General features: G+C 51.3%; 1 protein-coding gene across 1 annotated transcript; it reads right to left on the bottom strand.

Moving 5' to 3' along the window:
* Nucleotides 1–5,427: 5,427 nt before the first annotated feature.
* UBL7 (ubiquitin like 7) lies at nucleotides 5,428–18,363 on the bottom strand. The gene is made up of 11 exons (XM_036117758.2): nucleotides 18,248–18,363; nucleotides 16,518–16,730; nucleotides 15,666–15,785; nucleotides 11,926–12,008; nucleotides 11,040–11,124; nucleotides 10,460–10,517; nucleotides 9,602–9,735; nucleotides 9,292–9,341; nucleotides 8,904–9,071; nucleotides 8,213–8,335; nucleotides 5,428–5,687 (listed from the first exon to the last, which is right to left on the bottom strand). Exons 2-11 carry the CDS (start codon nucleotides 16,699–16,701, stop codon nucleotides 5,550–5,552), a joined length of 1,143 nt encoding a protein of 380 aa, XP_035973651.1. The 5' UTR covers nucleotides 16,702–16,730; nucleotides 18,248–18,363; the 3' UTR covers nucleotides 5,428–5,549.
* Nucleotides 18,364–18,905: the final 542 nt, after the last annotated feature.

Below are 18,905 nucleotides of genomic sequence, written 5' to 3'. Positions count from 1 at the left end.
TGGGAGCCCTTCGCGGCAGCCCTGACGGTGGTCATGCAGCCTCACATACCTCCAGTGATGACAAGCTCACCTCCAAGGCAGCCTTGCCCACCTTACTTAGCTCTGATGAAGACGTCTCCCCCCCAGAGGAAGACTCCTGCCCAGTGGTCCTAAATCTGTCCTCCAAGGCCACACAGACCACGTCTAATCCCTCTTCCTGGGATAGAGCCAGGGGATTTCAATAGGGGATTTCAACACGGAGGTCATGCCCTTCTAAATCTACTCTTTTTTTCAGGGTAAATAACCCCAGTCCCAACTAGGTCCCTCGTGGGGTTTTGCTTGTTCTCTGTCATCCTGGCTGACTCCTAGGATATCAGCAGTCATTTAACAAACTTCTACAGAGAAGCTCTTAGGTGCTGGGCAGCCCAGTTTGTGTCCACCTCCTTCAAAAATAGGGTGGCAGATCAGAACACAACATTTAGAGAAGAGGCTGAGTAGTACAGGGTTGGAAGACTGACTTCCCTCCTGACCAAGCCCCTCCAAAGGCACTGCCTTATTGAGCTGGGACAGCAGCCTGCTAAATCCTATTGATCTTAGCCCAGAGTCATCCTTGGGCCAATTCCCACCCATCAGCAGTGGCTTTCTGGAACACTGGTTGAGAAAGATGGTGAGTCTGAATCTGGGCCTAGGAGGGGGAAAAATGAGACCCCACCCTGCATGAGAGCGATTGGTTTTCTGGTCCCCACCACAGGACCTTAGACTGTCCCTGTTCCTGTCCCTCATTAGGGTTGCCCTAACAAGACTGACTGACTCCATCAGTCATCTAGAACAATCACCAGCCTATCTCTGAGTGCCCTGACATCTCTGATTTGCACATTGTCAATCTCCACTTATATAAATTGAGGGAAAATGTCGAACAGGACACAAGTGAGCTCCAAGAGGTTAGGCTGTCTGTGGAAAAGATCTAACCCTTAGCCAGTCTCACTTAGAAGACTGAATCCCTTCTAAGATCAAGCTGCCACTTCCTGGAGGGATGAGTGCTGAGCAGACCCCACAGTGCCTCCCACGGGCGTCCAGGTCTGGCACCCAGGCATGAGTCCCCAGGTGATGGACTGATGGAATCGTGCCGATCCAATCCCATCCCAGTCCCAGAAAGGCCAGTTTCCCCACACAGCCACGTCCTGTGACAACAGGAAGCAATCATCTGTAAAAGGGGGAGTATCTACCTCTCAGGGTTGTCATGAGGTTCAGCTGCGATAGCATCTGTGTGTGCCTAGCTCAAGGACTGGCACAGAGAGGGGGCCTGATAGATGAGTACTACCATAGCGCATTGCTGTCAGCCGCTTTGCCAAGGTACAGTAGGGCAGTGCCTGGGTCTCGGCACAAGGTATTTCAAGCATCCAAGAAGCTGAATTCTGTACCAGCAACTGCAGAACGTGAAGGAGCCAGACAGGGCTGGGCCCAGGGAAACCAGGGGCACAGCCAAGCCAACCTAACCACCTCCCCAGGCCCAGAGGGGGATTGGAGAGGCTGGGTAAGCACACGGAGGCCTGGAGGTTGGAAGTGATTTACCACCCACCCTCCCCCCCGCCCGACTTTCTCAGCAAACATGCAATGCCACGGCCTGTGGCAGAGGTGACAAGAGGCCAGCTCAGGGTAGGGTTCTGAGAGCTTGGTCTGGGGCCCAGGCCAGATGGGGCCCATGCGCCCGGCAAGCTGTGCCATCCCAGCCCATGCCAGCCGAGCCAAATGTGAGTTATATCAGGAGAAGGGATCTGTTCAGAAAACTCACCCATCTTTGCATATTTACATATTCTATTTTGGGGTCTCTTCCTTTTTTTTCTCCCCTTAGCTTCCTAGAAAAGTTCTCGTGATCAATTCCAACTTCACCTCTGCTGAACTGCAAAAGCTCACTCTCAGTCTCATCTCCCCTCCAACTGCCAACCATCTTCCCTCCAGCTACCCTCCCGCAGGCGAGGTTCCCCAGAGCTCTCTACCTTCCCTGCCTCTGCTGTGCCCACCTATTCAGGCCTCGACCCCTATCACTGGGCTCTGGGTCCCTGATAACATCTCCCCAAGGTCGCCATGACTCAAGTCGGCAAGTCCAAGGTTACAAGCCCTGGTTACCAGGTCTCTCCATAACAGCTCACAGCACCCGACCATGCCATTTGTCCAGCTCCTCCCACTCTGGCAGCTATGATGACTCCTGGTCTCGCATTCCCAGAAGCGGCAGATACCCCCTTCCGTGTTCCATGGTCACGAGTCACCACCCCTACACAGTCTAACTCCCTAGTGGGGGTCCCTTTCCTGCTACCTGCCCCTGAAGAGTTCACTTCCCTTCTCACATGACACAGGCCGTCTTCAATTTAAGACTTCCTGATCATTATTATCTGCAGCCTCAGAACCATCCAACTGTTCTACAAGACATCCCCACCTGGCTGCCCCATGGCACTGTGAGCCCAACATGTCCCAAACTGGCTCTGCATTCCAAATCCCACGCCCCATCCCTTATTCTTGCTGCCCCATCTACCCACTCCTCCCCTGCCGCCCCCTCCCTCTCCCTCGTCCCCACGGCTAGTCTGTGTTTCTCATCTCACATCCCTCCCCTCCAACCCAACCCCCCTGCTGCGGCTCTCGTCAAGGCCCCCACTTGTGTCCCATCTGCAGGCAGAAAGCTTCCTAGCTGGTCTCCTACTGCCAATCTCACTTCCCACAAATCCAGCCTCCACACAGCTGTCAGGTTACCTCCCAAGAATCTGGCTCCCCCCACTGCCCTGCCTAAAGCCATCCAAGGTGCTCTCTGGTGTCAGGATAAAGCCCAAGCTCCTCAGCCTGGTCAGACCCTGCCGCACCTCCCACCCTCCCACACTCACCAGCCAGGGGCAGCAGTGGGAGGCGCACCAGCTTTGGAGTAAGACAGACTTGAGTTCCTAAGGCCGACTTGTCCAAATCCTAACTGAGACTGTGGACAGATGACCTCACCTCTCAACCTCGGTGTCCCCACCTGATACAAACCGGAGGTAATTAAGTACGCTCCCCCTTCCCAAGATGCAATATGAATGCTGATTCCTCAAAGCTAATTCGCTGTCCACCCGCCCTCCCCCCACAAGGCCACGCTGCCTGGTGAGCCCATGGTCAGTGCTAAGTGGATCACATCTTCCTTGCTGGCCTCCCTCCCTCAAGCCTGCCTCACTCCCCACCTGTTCACACACAGCAGCCAGTGACCTCTCTAAAATGCAAATCCCACTCTCCCTTGATCCGAAATCTCCTGTGACTCCCCAGCATCCTTAGGAGAAGTCCAAACTCCTTGTGACATGGCTTAAAATGACCCAGCCTCTGCCTACCTCAAGATCCACCCTGCCACACCGGAGCCCTGTTCTTCCCGCTCCCACTCAACATGTACACCTTCCTGCCCAATGCCTCCTCCAAGCAGCTCTCCCTCACACACACACACACACACACACACACACCCTAACCCAAGTGGGCTCCCCTTCCTAGAAGCCCCAAGCCCAGGGGACCTGCCTCGCCAGCTCTCCTCAGGCTTTAGTGTGAACATCTGTTTTTCTGTCTTCCCAGTGCGTGTCTCTGTGACAGCAAAGACCCCATCAGGTTTACCTGGCACAGAGCAGAAGCCGGATGAATGTTTATTGAAAGGGTGAAGGGAACAATGGTGAGGAAGGAGTTCTTGGCCCATGGAAAGCCCCAGACTCCGTAGGGGCACTTATCAGACTCAACATATATTATTTAAAATGTGGCCAAAGGAAGCAAAGCCAACTTGCCAAGACCCTGGAGGAAAGAGCTGACAAAGAAGGGAAAGGGAAATTGTGGAAACGGTTCAATTCTGGGAAGCAGTACAACTGGTATTTGGGGGCCAGGTCCAGGGACAGAACAGAGTTACCCAAATGTCCCCCAGCATAAAGGGGTGGGGGAGCCCCAGCGCCTCTGAAGGCGGTCCCCAGAGGCAGACTACGACTTGCCACAGAGTGAACCTGGCTCTAAGGAAGGCCGCGAGAGGAAGGGCTCTGTCAGCCCCATCTGACCGAGTGGTCCCACGAGGATGGCAGCGGCCTTTGTTTCCACCACAAACAAGCCAGGGACACCGAGTGTGAAGGCAGAGCTTCCTGGTCTTTGTTCTCAAGCACAAGGAGGCAGCTGGGCTCCAAGCAGACCACTGAGGCACAAAGAGGCCTAGCACCAAGAAACCTGGTGAGTTCTGAGCCTTTTCAGCCAATGCGAACACCTCTCAACATTAATTCTAGGACTGAGGAGGGAATGCGGCAAGACTTCACGTTTTCTGGACGAGGGAAAGAAAAATGTGCTGAGTTCAGGCCGTATCCGGAACTGTGGGTCCCCCCCCCCCGAGCACCTCCTTCTAAGAGAGTCACTGATCAATCGGAAGTCATGCAGAGAGAACAGGCTGCGTGGGGCACCACCAGCATAAGCCCAAGGGGCAAGGGCACTGCCGCTCCCCCCCCCACTAGAGCCGTGCTAACAGAGCAGAGGGAGCGGCAGGCTTGTCTGTGGGGACTAAAGGCCCGACGCTCTGGGGAACAGAGGACACAGCAGGCAGTCCTTAGGAGGGGGGAGACCTCTTGTCCCAAGGAGTGACAAGCAGAAGCTGAATGACCATGCCTGGGGATGCTGAGGACAGAACGTCTGCCGAAGACACAGGGCAGGAGCAGGCCTCTGAGCTCCTTTCCACAGAAACACCATCTGAGGGGAAGGATGTGACAAAGTATTCAAGGCACACGAAACCCACTCGCTCAACTTGGACGTGTCTGCAACGCAGTCGGGAACACTGTGCCAAGGGGAACGAGAGCTCAGGCAGATGGAGCAGCAGCTTGGGGGTTGGTGCCCTCTCTTCAAGATGAAAGCTGAGCCCAGTTCGTGTTGGTGTTGTTGTTTAGCATTGTTATTTAACTGCTCTTGTATTTACGCCTTCAGGACAGAGAAGAGGGCCCTGCCTCCTGGCACCGCTCTAAGGCCTGGAGTCTGGCGTCCTTATAGCATCCGCGGCAAAGACTGCCTGAGGAGATGAGGCCAGGGGAGGACATGGAATCTTCTGGAAGCCCGTGGGAAGGCAAGCTGCGCTACCTGCTCCCAGTAAAAGTACCTCTGGCCACTCCCCAGCCTGAGGTCATCTCAGCAGCACACGCCTCTTCTGGCCACATGGCAGCCACCCTGGACACTGGGTGGCAGCCTTGCTCCAGCCTTGGGCATGTCCTGAGGATGCCACACCCTAAAGTACCAAAGGGTCTGGGGCTATCACGGAGAAACTTCTCCCAAAAGAGAGTATGGGCATCACACAACATCCCATGACATGGGTCTAAAATTTTCCACCCAGGGCTCAGAAGCAGGGGCGAGCCACGCACCAAGACCCACACACCATGCCTGCCCCCGTCTCCACCAGCTCAGGTCAGCCAGAAGGGCCACGCAATGGACAAGGCAGAAGGTCAACCATCAGATGTATTAGGGAGAGGAGAGATGGGGCACCTTCAGGAGTACCTCCTGTAGGCAGCCACCTTGGCCAGTTTGCTGGGGGGGGGCAGGGGGTGAGAAGGAGCAGGAGTTCATGGGGCTCCTCCAGCAAAGATGAGCTCCAGGGCCGCTTGGATGTCACCGCCCGTGGCCTGCAGGGCCCGCAGGCTCAGCTCGTCATCCTGGATGCCCATGTCACGCAGCTGCTGCAGCTGAGGCTGCCACTGGCTCTGTAGAAAGACAGGAGCGGGCAGGAGCGGTTAGCTGGGACCCTCCATAGACTGCCTCAGGTCTGCCCTCTCAGGGGGAGAGAGGGAAGGTCGGTTCCCACAGCAAAGTCGCTGCTGTGAAGTTCCACAGCGCGCAGGGCTTCGGGGAAGACTACCTACCAGAGGAGCTGGAGGGTTTAGAGAACAAACACAAAGTTTTCCCAATTAAAAAAAGGAAAACGTCACCATAAAGATCAAAAGAGAAGGTGCAGATTACTCACAGTCTAAATTTCAAAAAATTAAACGACTTACTTTCTCCTGCTCTATGTACAGACCGACAGACACGTACACACAAAATGGGGGGAGGGCATACATTTTTAAATTAGTTTTGTTTCTGAACATGACGCAGAGTGAAAAGTCTCAGTCTATCCACTCCCATTCCCACCCCAGAGAAACTATTTTACTTCCTTTGAGAAAATACAAATATGTGCTCTTTTATCTACCCTTTTCTGAGACCCTTGTTCTACATTCAGCAACCCCTATCACTTTTTTTGAACATAATTAATGCATCCCGGTGATCTCTCTATGCCACTAAGTAAGGACCTTTTTATTTATTTTTATTTTTTTAAAAGATTTTATTTATTTATTTGAGAGAGAGAGAGAAAGCACGAGCGGGAAGAGAGGCAGAGGGAGAGGGAGAAGCAGACTCTCTGCTGAGCAGGGAAGCCCGACGCGGGGCTCGATCCCAGGACCCTGAGATCATGACCTGAGCTGAAGGCAGATGCTTAAGCGACTGAGTCACCCGGGCGCCCCTAAGTAAAGACCTTTTTAATAACTGTACAATATTCCAACTCATGGACGTCCTGAAATGCACCATAACCGAGCTGTTTCCAGCCTCTGGCCGTCACAACGAGGCTTCAGGGACCACCTCCGTACAGCTGTCACTTCCTACATGCACGTACCTCCGTCTCCAGGGTAAATCCCAAGAAATGGGGCTGTAAGGAATCACACGGCTTTAAGGCCTTCAGCGCTTCCTTTCCATGAAGAGTCTGTTCCTGCCCTTTGTCCATTCTTCTATGGAGTTCTTAATCCCAAATTACTAGAATTCTCCATACCAGAGAAGTTTTGCCCTTTGCCTGATACACGTTACAGATTTTTTCCCAGTTTGTCAGGCTTCGGTCTTTGCTTGTTTGGTTGGTTGGTTGGTTTGGTTTGCTATGCAGAAATCTTCACTTTTACAAACTCAAAATGTATTACTCTTCATGCAATGGCTCCTGGATTTTGACTCTCAGCTACAAAAGGCCTCTTCTACTATAAAGGTTTAAAGAAATTAACCCACATTTTCTTTTAGAACTTTCAAAGCTTAATAATATCTCTACCTCATGAAGGAGGAAGTGCACAACTTAGGGAAGACACTGTGCTCACTTATGGGAAAGAGAAGGCAGTGGGGATGACATGCAAATTCAGAGAGGCAAGGGTGAGGCGTGGAGGGCTTTTCAAAAACCACACAAACCAACTCCACCTCATTTACAGGCCGGGTGGAGCCAGTGAAAGCTCCTGAGCTGGACAGCAGAGGGAAGGGGCATCTAGCTGCAGAAGTTGAAGGAACGGAAAAGACAAGCTGTCCACGGGTCCTGCTCCTGTTCCCCTCACTGTCCACCAGGGCCACGTGGTTTAGAGAAAAACCACAGGAGCTTGGCCCTGTCTTCCCCCCTGGATGGCTTCATGACCCTGGACAAGTTCCAGAAATGGCACTGGTCTCCCAGGCTCACTGTGAGGAGCAAAGCAAACAGAGTGCCGCAGACAGCTCGTGCACGGAGACATGCAAGCAGACCTTGGTTCCTAGGGCCTTCCACTTAGCTGCTAGGGTGACCCTCCCAGGAAGCAGAGCATTGATGGTATCCCTCCCTGCTTAAAACCTTCCATGGCTCCCTGGTGATTGCAGAATCCAGTCTGGTCTCCTTACCCGAGCACTCCAGGCCTTCATGCCCAGGCTCCTGCTCCCCTTTTCACTGGCTCCATCTAGGATCTTCTCCACGAGGACACTGCCTTCTAGCCTGTAGGCTTGGGTATGTCACATGTACCTCCCCAGGCGGCTGCCTCTGCCCGGACACCATCCTCCCACCTAAATACCTCCTTCCCCACCTGGCTAACCTCTAACCAATTCTTTGACAATCAGCTCTGCCGGTACCCCTCCATGGCATGTCTCTGATGATGATGGCTTGTCTCTGCCCCAGGAGCTGGACCCAGGTCTGGTACATACGCGCTCAACACTCGGTCAATGCTCATGGAATGAATGAACGACTCTGACTCAAACTGCCCCAAGTATCCAAGCCACACAGTGGGGGCAGGCCACAGTCACAGGGTACAGGAGTGAAAGCCACAGGGACAACTGCCCTTGCTGGAAACATCCTCTCCTGTCACACCACCATGCCCCAGCTGCTCCTGGAGTGAAGAAGGCCCTCTGAAGAGCAGAAAGAAGCTGACTATCCAAAGTAGATAAGAAGTCGCCAGTAACTAGGACACCAGGAGGAGGGACAACTGACCTGAAGGCTGGGCTGCCCCGAGGCCTGCAGGGCATGCTGTAGAGCTTGGCTGAAGAGATCATTGGTGATGGGCGTCCCTGATTGGACCCCAGAAGACATCGGTGAGGTCCCCGAGGAATGGCCCTAGAGACGAATCAGCGGTCAGTGCCACCCTCAGAGCCACCTCAATCTTCCAGCACATACCAGCTGCTGTCACAGCACCCCATCGTGGGTCCCTAGGGGACCCAACTACTGCCTCCCAACAGAGACCTGCATGAGACAACCACAGAGGGATACCTAAAAGCTTGCTGTGGCCAGGAAAGATTCCATCCTTTTCTGCTCCAGGGAAATGGAATCGAGCCCTTAACCTAGCCTAGGACCCCTGCACCGGGAGAGATGGCCTTGGCAACTAGAGTGACCATTACCAGGAACGCTTAAGCCGGACGGCTGAGCCCTGTCACGGATGAAGAAGGGCACGTTATGTGAGAGGAGGTACTTCTGAGCTATGATGGGAGGAATTCTGGACTGTACCACACCCCAGAGGCTGGGCCCTAAGGACAACGGAGTGGGGGAGGTCAACTGAGCTGCCGTGAGAACCCCACCAGGGCTCCAGGCAGACTTCAGCTCAAACCAGACGGAGTACCAGGGTCAGTACCGCTAGGGAGCTTCTCCCCTGGGGGCCGGCCTCCCTCTTCAGGCCCTCCCTCCGTACCTGGGTGCCAGGAGTCGGTGTGTGAGAGCTGCTCTCCGGAGTGCTGGCCAGGGCTAGGGCGGTGGCCAGCTCGCTCTGGGTGATGGGCCGGGGGCCGGCAGCTCCACTGTACCCCAGGGAGGCTGGGCGCGAGCTGGGTGTGCTGCTAGAGGGCGTGGACCTGGAGCTCTGGAGAAGGGAGGCAATCGGGGAAGTGGCACTGTGACGGTCCCACATGAACCCCACCCCCGCTACAGGAACTACCTGACCTGCTGCCAGGTTCAGAAGGGAAGAGTAGGCCACAGATTGGCCACCAAAGGGGTTAAGACACCAGCTTGGGTGTGCCAAGTCCCAGGGAGAGGGGCACCCCTGGCCATCTCCTCAAGTGGCAAGCAGCCAGGCCACTCACTGGGTGAAAGTCGTCCTCGTCGTCGGAGAGCCCTTCAAACAGGAAGCCACCTGGAGGAGGGAGAACAGATCTGGGGAGGAAGAACAGAAAGGCACAGGCGCAGCTCCAGAATCTCAGCTCAGATACTCTCCAAATTCACATTTTCATCTCTCCCCTTGGAAAATTACAGGACAGATGCACTCCCTGACTCAAACCGAGAGTTCCCAAGGAACGCCCTCTGCCAGCGCTATACATAGCTGCTGAGTAAAGCAAATCCCTGGGCCACCACCGGCTCCCCAGGGGGCCTACGTTACACTGCCCTGGGGCCTACCTGGCATGTCCCGGTACGAGCTGGAGGGTGCGCTCCGTGAAGAGGAGTCGGCTCCCGGCAGTGGGGTGCTGCCAGCCACCGAGTGCAGAACCAGGACGATAGCATTGACCAGGGCTGGGTGAGCAGGCACCAACCTGGGGCAGAGGCGGGAAGAAACAGAGGGTAACTACGAAGGACCGAGCTCCCTGGACATGACAGAAGTTCTGGGTGCCTTCCAGACAATCGCACTGCCTGTGCCCGCCTTTAAACTCCTCAGCGCCTCCCACCGGCTGGCTCTGCCCCAGCCACAGCGGCCGGGTCTGCGGTCCGAGGGCCCACTGCACATGCTTCACCCACCCCTCCAGCAAGGCGGCATGGGACACACACAGCCTAGGAGGCTCGGGCGCCCTTCTCCAGCCTCGACTCCGTCACGACTTTCCTCTGGGAAATCTCTGGGAGGTCCCTTCTCTTCCCGGGGTGGGGCTATTTTCTTCACTTGTACAGTAAGGGATATGACCTTTACTATGTCCCTTCCGGCTCTCAAATTTTAGGGATCAATGCACCTGCTTTCTTTCCCCCTCCTAAAATATTTCCAAGGCTCTCCAATGTCTACAGAAAGAGAGCTGAACTGAGCCTGGCCCACCAAGCCACCACCCTCAGAACCCTGCTTCGTCTCCACATCTCCACATGTCCCTGCCCTTGGGCTTTGTCGGTCTACTGGTAGCCCCTGCTCTTCCTCACCTCCTGACATACTTCACAGGTGGACTCAGGGATAGACGGGGTTGGGCTCTAAGAGCAGAATCCAGGGCGACAATGAGGTTTCTGGGCCAACCATCTAGGGAGGGATAGGGGACCCTTTACTAAGATGGGTGTACTTACGTATCAAGCATGCTGGGATCAGCGAAGACAGAGAAGAGGTCCTTGTCCTGGAGAACACCTGAAGGAGAACAGGGCTTACCTGAGAGACTGGGAATCTAGCCAGATCCAGGTGGGTGAAGAGGCTGTAGGCCTCAGATCAACCGGCTCAACAGGGACATAGGATCACAAAGCAGCTCCCACGAGAAGGGGGGAAACGAAGCACCAAGAAGCACAAGCTAAGCATTCTCCATCTTGTGCCCCTCTCACCGCCTCCCCCTGCACTTAGGCCACACGCCTTGGACTAACACGCCAGCCTCTCTTCCCCATACGTCTGGGTTCTTCCCTAAGCCACTAATGTGTTCAGGAAGTCTTCCCTGCCGGGGGCTAACTGCTGCCCCCATTTGGCATCCTCACGTCTCATTTCTGATGTTAGGTAGGCCATGATTTCTCCGTGGCACTGACCGCCCTTGGAGGGCTGGGTGTAGGGAACGTGTCTTGGTCTCCCCTCTCCCTCAACAAGACCAGTGATTCTGGACAAGATGGTAATTGCCTTCCCCTGGTTTCTCCTTCTCCAACAACTCCTATTTCCTCTGGCACTTACCGAGAGCAATAGGGTCACTGCTGAGGCCTGGGGTAGCCACAATGATCTGATCCAGAGATTCCTTATTGCTGAGCATCTTAAAGACCTGCAGGAGAAATGGGGGGGCTGAGCACTCCACTAAGCCCAATCCACTCAGCAAACACCCACACGCTGCTGAAGGGCTTCCTCCCCCTACAAGCTCTCACACACACCACCACAGTGGAACACTAGCCCCAGGAAACAGATGAAGCTCTTTTTGCTCTAAGATTGTGGCTTACTGGAGGGTAAACATTAAAAAAAAAAAAAAAAAAAAAGCAAGATCACAGTAAACCTTCAATTTCTATTCCTTTCCCTCATCTACAGTTCTAATGCTTCCAAAATAAAAGCTCTCTTTATAAGCCCAGTAGCAAACGTTCCTCTAGGTCCCAAAAACCCTTTCAATCTCTATAAAATTATCATTTTTGTATGCATACATATTGGGAAGTTTGCAGCTCTATTAATTTGGCTTATCAATTCTCCTACAGAGACACATCAGCGCATTGTCCCAGCGAGGAAATCCAGGTAAGGAGCAGTGGGCAGGCAATTCAGCAGAGAGTCAAAGAACGAGGCCCAGCAGAAACAGTATGTGGATCCACAGGCCGTAACTACATTCATTCCATGAGGCCACTATCAGGAGAGGTGGTATCATTATCATTAGATGGAATCAACAATACCTAGCTGAGAGAGCCTCTTTGGGGGATGACAGGGCTCTCCTGAGACCCACAGGCATGACAAAAACTCCCCGAGGAACTCTCAGTAGCCATGGTGACGGGCCACCAGCTCCCGCTCCACACCACTCACCAGCGTTCGCACCCCCTCCTGCCGTCCCGACAGGAGGCTCGGGCAAGGGGCCTGGGCGCGCACTCACCGCCTCCCTGTAGGAGGAGCTGCTGTGCAGGGCAGTGTGCAGCACCCGGAACTCCCTCAGGGCAGCCGCTCTGTCCACAGGTTCTGGGGACAAGACACTCAGTTACCTACAACCCGGCCCTGTCCCTGCAGCAGATGCAGCGCAGCATTTCAGCCCGCTCCCCCAGCACCCGGCTAAGAGGACGAGTGCCCGTGCAGAAACACCCGCCGACGCCGCAGATGTGAAAACCGTGCTCTCTTTTAAGCTTCTCCAGTACATAAAACAAAGAGATTCCAGCTCCGGCAGAGCTGAACCTTGCCACATGAAAGAGACGGCTCTGATCGATCTCCCACTGCAGGAATTCTAGACTTCTTACATTTGCAAGGGGGAAGGTATAATCAACTCAGTAGACTTATACAGTGATTTAAAATAAGAACCAAAAGCCATCTGAACAATATGGAGCGATGCTGACACAATATGTTAAGGGAGAGAAATAGAACACAAAGTTGTACATATGTTCTCTAGTAAAGCTACGTAAAATGTGTCCGTGTGCACGTGGTCCCAGGCTGGAAAGGGACAGAGGGAAGAAGAGAACCTGGGTAGGGTGGCAGGATCAAGGCTGATTGTTTCCTCTTTGATATCTTCTTTCAGGCTTCTGTAATATTATTCTGAATTTTTAAAAAAATATTTAAGAAGGACCGAGAAAACACACTGTGCTCCTAGGGTTCTTGTAACAACCTTGTATCACATACCGCATAACAAGTGCTTCACTGAGACTCAAAGCTCCCTTCTGATCTTTGGACACTATGATTCATTCCCAATATGGGAAAGTTTAGGAGCTGTTTTAGTTTTACTTGGTTACTTTACTACTTAGGACATCAGCCCATTTCACAGGTGAAGAGATCCGGGTAAAAGGAGGGGGAGGAGGTACGAAGTCCACACTGGGTCACACTTTTAAGTGTGGTTCTCACCTAGGACAGCTACTTGTGATTATACACACTGTGGACTGCCCAACTCCAGGGGCCACCGTCCCAAAGCAAGGGGAATGGCAGCCTGGGGTCTGGGATAGCAACCACGTCCTTACCTATACTTCTAATCAGGACAGTGGTATCTTTCAAAAAAATATTCATCTTAAGTGAATTACCCAATTTATTCATTTAATAAACATGTACTAAGCAATTTACTCCAGGCCTGGTTTGGGGGAAAGGCACAGGAAGGCAAAAAAATAAGACTCCCTGCCACAACAAGGAACTCTTGGGACAGGAGAAGCAGAGAGACTAGATCAAACCCACAAACACACAATGACAAAAGAGCATGCTGAGGCGCTCCGCAGAGATGTGGACCCCAGTTAGGGCACAAGGGGCAGGAGGCAGACAGCCATCATGGAGAGGGCGGGCTAGGACACAAAGCCGTCTCCCAGGGAAGACCATCTGAGAGGGTGTTTTAAGGCCAAGCACATGTTCACTAGGGGGAGAAAGTCCTAAGCTTAAGTGAGAACATGTGCAAAGTCGTGGAAACATAAAACAACAAAGTGCTTTGACAGAACAGCAAGTTGGTTTTTGTGGCTGGAGCTCAGGGTACACGTCGATGCTGGAATAGCAGGCTCAGTGAGATCCTGAAGGGATTTGCAACCTGCCACAGAGAACCATCAAAGGGATCCAGGTGGGAAGGAAGGGAACTGACAGGTTCACCTCCTCCAGGCGCTAATCTAGTGGGAGATCAAGAAATGTGCTTCCTTTTATAAGCGCGCTCAAGGACAAAATATCCAAAATGCCAACATGATAGTTTCTTTTCGGATCTGAGTTTATTTTCACTCACAATAAAACGTGACTTTGTTTCAAAAATAAATCTCCAGGCCAAAGGGAGGAGGAAAAGGACTCTTAATAGCTTAAATCAGCAATCAGCTAAGAGTTATGGTTGTCTCTACAACATCTCTGAGCTAATCTCAGTCTCACTCTTTTGGAAGTGGGAGGCAGCCAGCCCAGTGGAAAGAATGTGGGCTCTGGAGCCAGGAAAACCTGATTCACATCCCAGCTTTTGCACTCACTTTCTAAGTAGGTGACCTTGAATAAATACCTTTTCTTTTTTTTTTCTTTTAAAGATTTTATTTATTTATTTGAGAGAGAGCGAGCGTGCATATGCACACAAACGAGGCGGGGAGGGGCAGAGGAAGAGGGAGAAGCAGGCTTCCCGCTGAGCAGGGAACCTGATGCTGGGCTTGATCCCAGGACCCTGAGATCATGACCTGAGCCAAAGGCTGACACTTAACTGACTAAGTCACCCAGGCGCCCCAATAAATATCTTTTCTAATGCTCCTTTTCTTCATCTATAAAATGCTAACTCTGTCATCTGGCCTACAGGTCTAATGATTAAATGGGATAGCAAAAAGAAACAATCTGGCTCAAAGGAGCAACAAATGTTACTTTTCCTTGGGCAGTGCCCTCCAGCCGAACACCAGAGGGGCACACCTGCAGTGGGCCACGCTGGGTCTACTGCTCTGTAGAGAGAGGAGGATGCACACCGTAGGAATGTGGGCATCTCAATCAGATGACGTGAGAGAAGACTTACAGGATTTGGGCTTTGGCTGTGATGTGGGGGGACGTTTAAAGAAGCAGGGTTTTGCTCTGGGTTGAATGCTGTCAGGAATTTGGGGTGATTTTATGATTGGATATCTTAACAATTCTTACCTAGAAGGAAGGAAAACTAGAGCAAGGCCCAAGCTGTAACTGATAAAGATGGAGCAGTCACTCATGATAGCTGGAGACAGGGATATGTGATCATTTTTGTGATGTGGACAATGTTCAGGGTTTTGTCTCTGTTCAAAAATGAGAGGGATCTTATTGTTGTCTTGATCCATTACTTTCTCAGAGTGAGTGGCCTTATAGATGTTGGTGATCTGTGAAATTGTTCATGTTTCAAGGCCTAGCTGAGGGCCAGGCCAACCCCTGAATGTCAGAGACTGCCTTTCTCTTTCTCACTTCCCATGACTGGACAAAAGAAGATCTTTTTGTCCTTTATGTTTAGAATTGAAAAGAGGGGAAATTTCAAGCTGATAACCAATCACAGCAATCATGAACGTACAAAAATATGTCAAATTGCCAGTTTCACAAAGCCAATCTTTTTATATACAGCTTAGCTTTATCCTTGGGAAAGCTTTTAAAACACAGAAAATTTAAATTATGAGTTCTAAGCAGCACCTTTTATTAATAAATCAAAAAGGCATTAAAGGCCTTGTAAGTTTACTCCAAGAGCTACTTTAATACTATTATTTTCAAGCTTCAGGAAAATACATTACCAGGATAGCAGGAGTGACCTTATTGAATAAATCACCACCTAGGGTCACTTGTGGGAAGATTTGCTAGCAAGAGGACAAACTACATCATTACAGGAGCATAAGGAGGTTCCAGCTTTTTTCTAATGTGAACAACAACAACAAAAAGATACAAAATTCACTGAGAAATCAACTGTTAATCTAAAGGAGTTTAAATAGACACACACTCCCTACCCCACTAGGAAACAGTAGGTAATGAACTTAAAAAGTAGAGCAACAAACCCCCTTCTGTTAGTGGTGTTGACAGCAAGTAGATCAAAATCCCACGCTATTATCAATGGGAGACTAATCCAATAAGTAAAACAGATATCCTCCATCACCATCTCAGTAAATCCCCTCTTTATTCCACCCAGGCCATGCCTCAAGAACACACAGACCCTTTCCTTGTAGAGATTACAGAGGCTCTCCCTACCTAAGGGCCCTTACTCACCTGGTTTCTGATCAGGCTCAGGCCAGGACTTCCGCAGAACATGTACTGTGGACCCAGGTTGAATGCCATAGAAGTCAAGGGTCTGGTCATCTTTAAGCTTCCGGCCACAGTATATCAGATCTAAAAAGAGAACAGTCCATTTATATTTTGCTCCTCAAAACAATGTAGATGGTTTCTACCCCTAAGAAACTTATCTTGATTGGACAGAGAGAGAATGATACTTGCTTTATTTAATACATACATTTTAATAAAAAGCATTAGCAAGTACAAAGTCATAAAATACAGAATCTATGCATAGGAAAGCTCTAGAGCTTAACATCCTGGAGACTGCTCAATTTAAATGAATGGGAAAATGCAACAACAAAAAAAGGATGAATCAATTGGATCTCTCAGCTATTATAAATTATGTCTGTAATTTAATTTAATTCCTTCTTCCTCCACCTAGAATACCCTTGCCATCCTCCTTTCCTTTTTTATTACCTTCCATCTAACCAACCAAGCAAACAAAAATCCTTCTAATCATCCCTCAAAACCCATCTTCAATACCATATACTGGAGGCCTCCTCCAACAATGCGCTCCTCCTTCTCTAGCCTACCCCAAATTCTTGCTCTTCCATGTCATAGTTAAGGAACTCTGTGATAAAGTAGCTCAGTATAACGCACAACTGAAATGGCAACCAATAGTTTTATTACATGGTTTGTGTTCCTAGTCACCCAACAACACTCACTTCCCAGACTGTTAACATGATGAGGCAACAAATCCCAAACTCTTAATTTACCCTTATAATTCCAGAAGTATCTCCCCAGAAAGAGATCAGAGCAGCAGCCCATTCCCAGCCCACAGAGACTCACCAATCAGCTCAGGGTCTGGAACAGACTCCTGGAGTTTGCCAGCAATGAGCTGCTTCAGAAATGAAATACTATAGCCCCCCAGTGAGTATTCACCCAGCTCTGACTCTGGCAACTGGAGAATAGACTTTGGGGCAAGTGGCTGGTCAGCCAGCTTCACTGCCAGGTGCCAATCTGAGAGAGACATCCTCTCTCTTTCGCGCTCTCTCTTTCTCCCTGTAAAGGAACAAAGCCTTAGTGGTTAAAGGACAGACCACCACCCTACACCACCCCCACCCCACCAAGGGGTTGAATGAAAGCTAATTCAGTGTGACAATGTTGGAAAAACACAGGATGCAACATCAGGAGGCCAGAACTAGAATGTGGGATCCTCTCTTTACTCATCCTATGATAAACAGCACAAAACTTCAGCTCTCTAGGCCTCAGTTCCTTCATCTTTAAAGTGGACATAAAAACACCATCTCACTTAATAGGAATGTTGTGAGGTTCAAACGAGATCATCCAACCCTCTCCCTTATGTATGCTCCTTATTTCCAATTTTCTTCATCAACTCTTCTTGAACTGCAATAGCTTTATAACAAGCTCCCTGACTCCTGCCTCTCTCCCTATCAAACAACCATGCTAGAAGCCAACTCATCACTTTATTTTTTTCAACTCAGTATAGTTAACATACAGTGAGTATTCCTTTCAGGTGTACAATTTAGCGATTCGACAATTCTATACATTACTCACTGCTCATCCTGATTAAGTGTACTATTAAGCCCCATCACCTATTTCACCCATCCCCCCACCGAGCTCCCTTCTGGTAACCATCTGTTTGTTCTCCACAGTTAATCATCGCTTTAAAACACAGACCTTATCAAGTCATTCCTCTGCTTAGAACTCCTCCAATGACTCCAAACCACTTCTATGAATAAGTCTAAACTCCACAGCCTGGCTTATGACAACATTCTTTCTGTTTCCTCTGCCGGCCTTCCTCCCCCCCCAACAGAGCCCTGTCCTACCCTAACCTCTCCAGCACTAAGTCCACCCCCAGAAAGCCTTCACCAACACTGCATGTAATTCCTCCTCCCTTTGGTCTCTTAGCAAACTCCTGCCAAGATCAACTCAAATACAACCTCCTCCATCCCCTCTCCCTTTCCTCTCACATTCCCTCAGGGCAAAGGTTTACAAATACCTATTTAATTCTCAACTCTCCACCCCCAACCCATTCTAGGAGGCCCTGGAAAGCAAAGACTAGAATTTTTGCCTTTATTGTCCCAATGCTTGGCAAATGTACCCAGAAAATGAATCAGGAACTCCGAGGGTGGAAGAATCTCATAGGACCAGGCAAGCCCTCGTTATAATCATTACTGCTTCCAAAGAGGCCTCTAGTAGGCAAGAGTAAAAAGCTTAGTAAAAAGTGCACACCAGATGCAGTAAAAAGCCCAAGGCATCCTCAAGGTACACATCTACTTTAATACTGTTCAGGATTATGAGAATAAATAGGTCTTTTTATATACCATTATCTCATTTAATCCTCACAATTGTTCCTTGAGGCAGGCATTATCATCCACATATTACAGACGAGGGAACCGAAACTCAGAAAGGTGAAGTCACTGGCCCAAGGTTACAGACAGCTAGTAGTGGGGCAGGGACACTATCTTTTAGGTGACGACCCCACCGCTCCCACGGGACCAGCTAACTAATAGACACACGTCCAGCCCGCGCGGCCCAGGGCCCGGCGCCCTCACCCGTCCCGCGGAAGGAATCCGGCCGCAGAGCCGCCGGTGTAAACACACTCCGGTCCACTCGCCGGAAGCCGGAAGCCCTGCGCTGCACTCTGGGAGTTGCAGTTTCTGCTGCAGCCCCGCCCCTTCTGAGGCGCCTGTAGGCTAGTGGCGCTAGGGGCAAAGCTTCCGGTCGACGGGGAGGGCGTGGCTTCTAGGCCACTTGAAATTTCCCGCGCTAGGATATCTATGCAGTTTTCGCGGGCGAGGGGCCTGGTTATGTGTCTGCCTTCCAGGGCGCGAGCCGCAGGAGGTGGGCCTGGCGCCGTCCCGGGAAGCGTGCAGAGTCCGTCGGCTACGGCGGGCTGTGACGGCGCCGCCGGAGGGAAGGCCAGCCCGCATCCCCTCCCGCTGCGACCCTGGCCCCCCTCACCCTCGAGGGCGCTTTCCCGAGCAGCCTCTTCAGACACGCCCAGCTGTACGTCGCTGTCCTCCCCCTAGAAAACGGCGTGCCCCCGGGTGAAGTGAGCCTCTTACTTGTGCCTCTCGTCGCCAACCTACCTGTGGAGGCAAAGGGGGAAGGGAAGGATGACTCCCTCTAAACCATGGAGGGGTGTTACTAAGTCGAGATCGTGATACCTCAACACGCAGTGGCGAGGTTTATATAACAGTCATCCATAGA

The sequence above is a fragment of the Halichoerus grypus genome, chromosome 8 (genome assembly GCF_964656455.1).
Source record: "Halichoerus grypus chromosome 8, mHalGry1.hap1.1, whole genome shotgun sequence".
NCBI classification, from domain to species: Eukaryota; Metazoa; Chordata; class Mammalia; order Carnivora; family Phocidae; genus Halichoerus; species Halichoerus grypus.
This window is presented reverse-complemented; position numbering and strand designations above follow the sequence as displayed.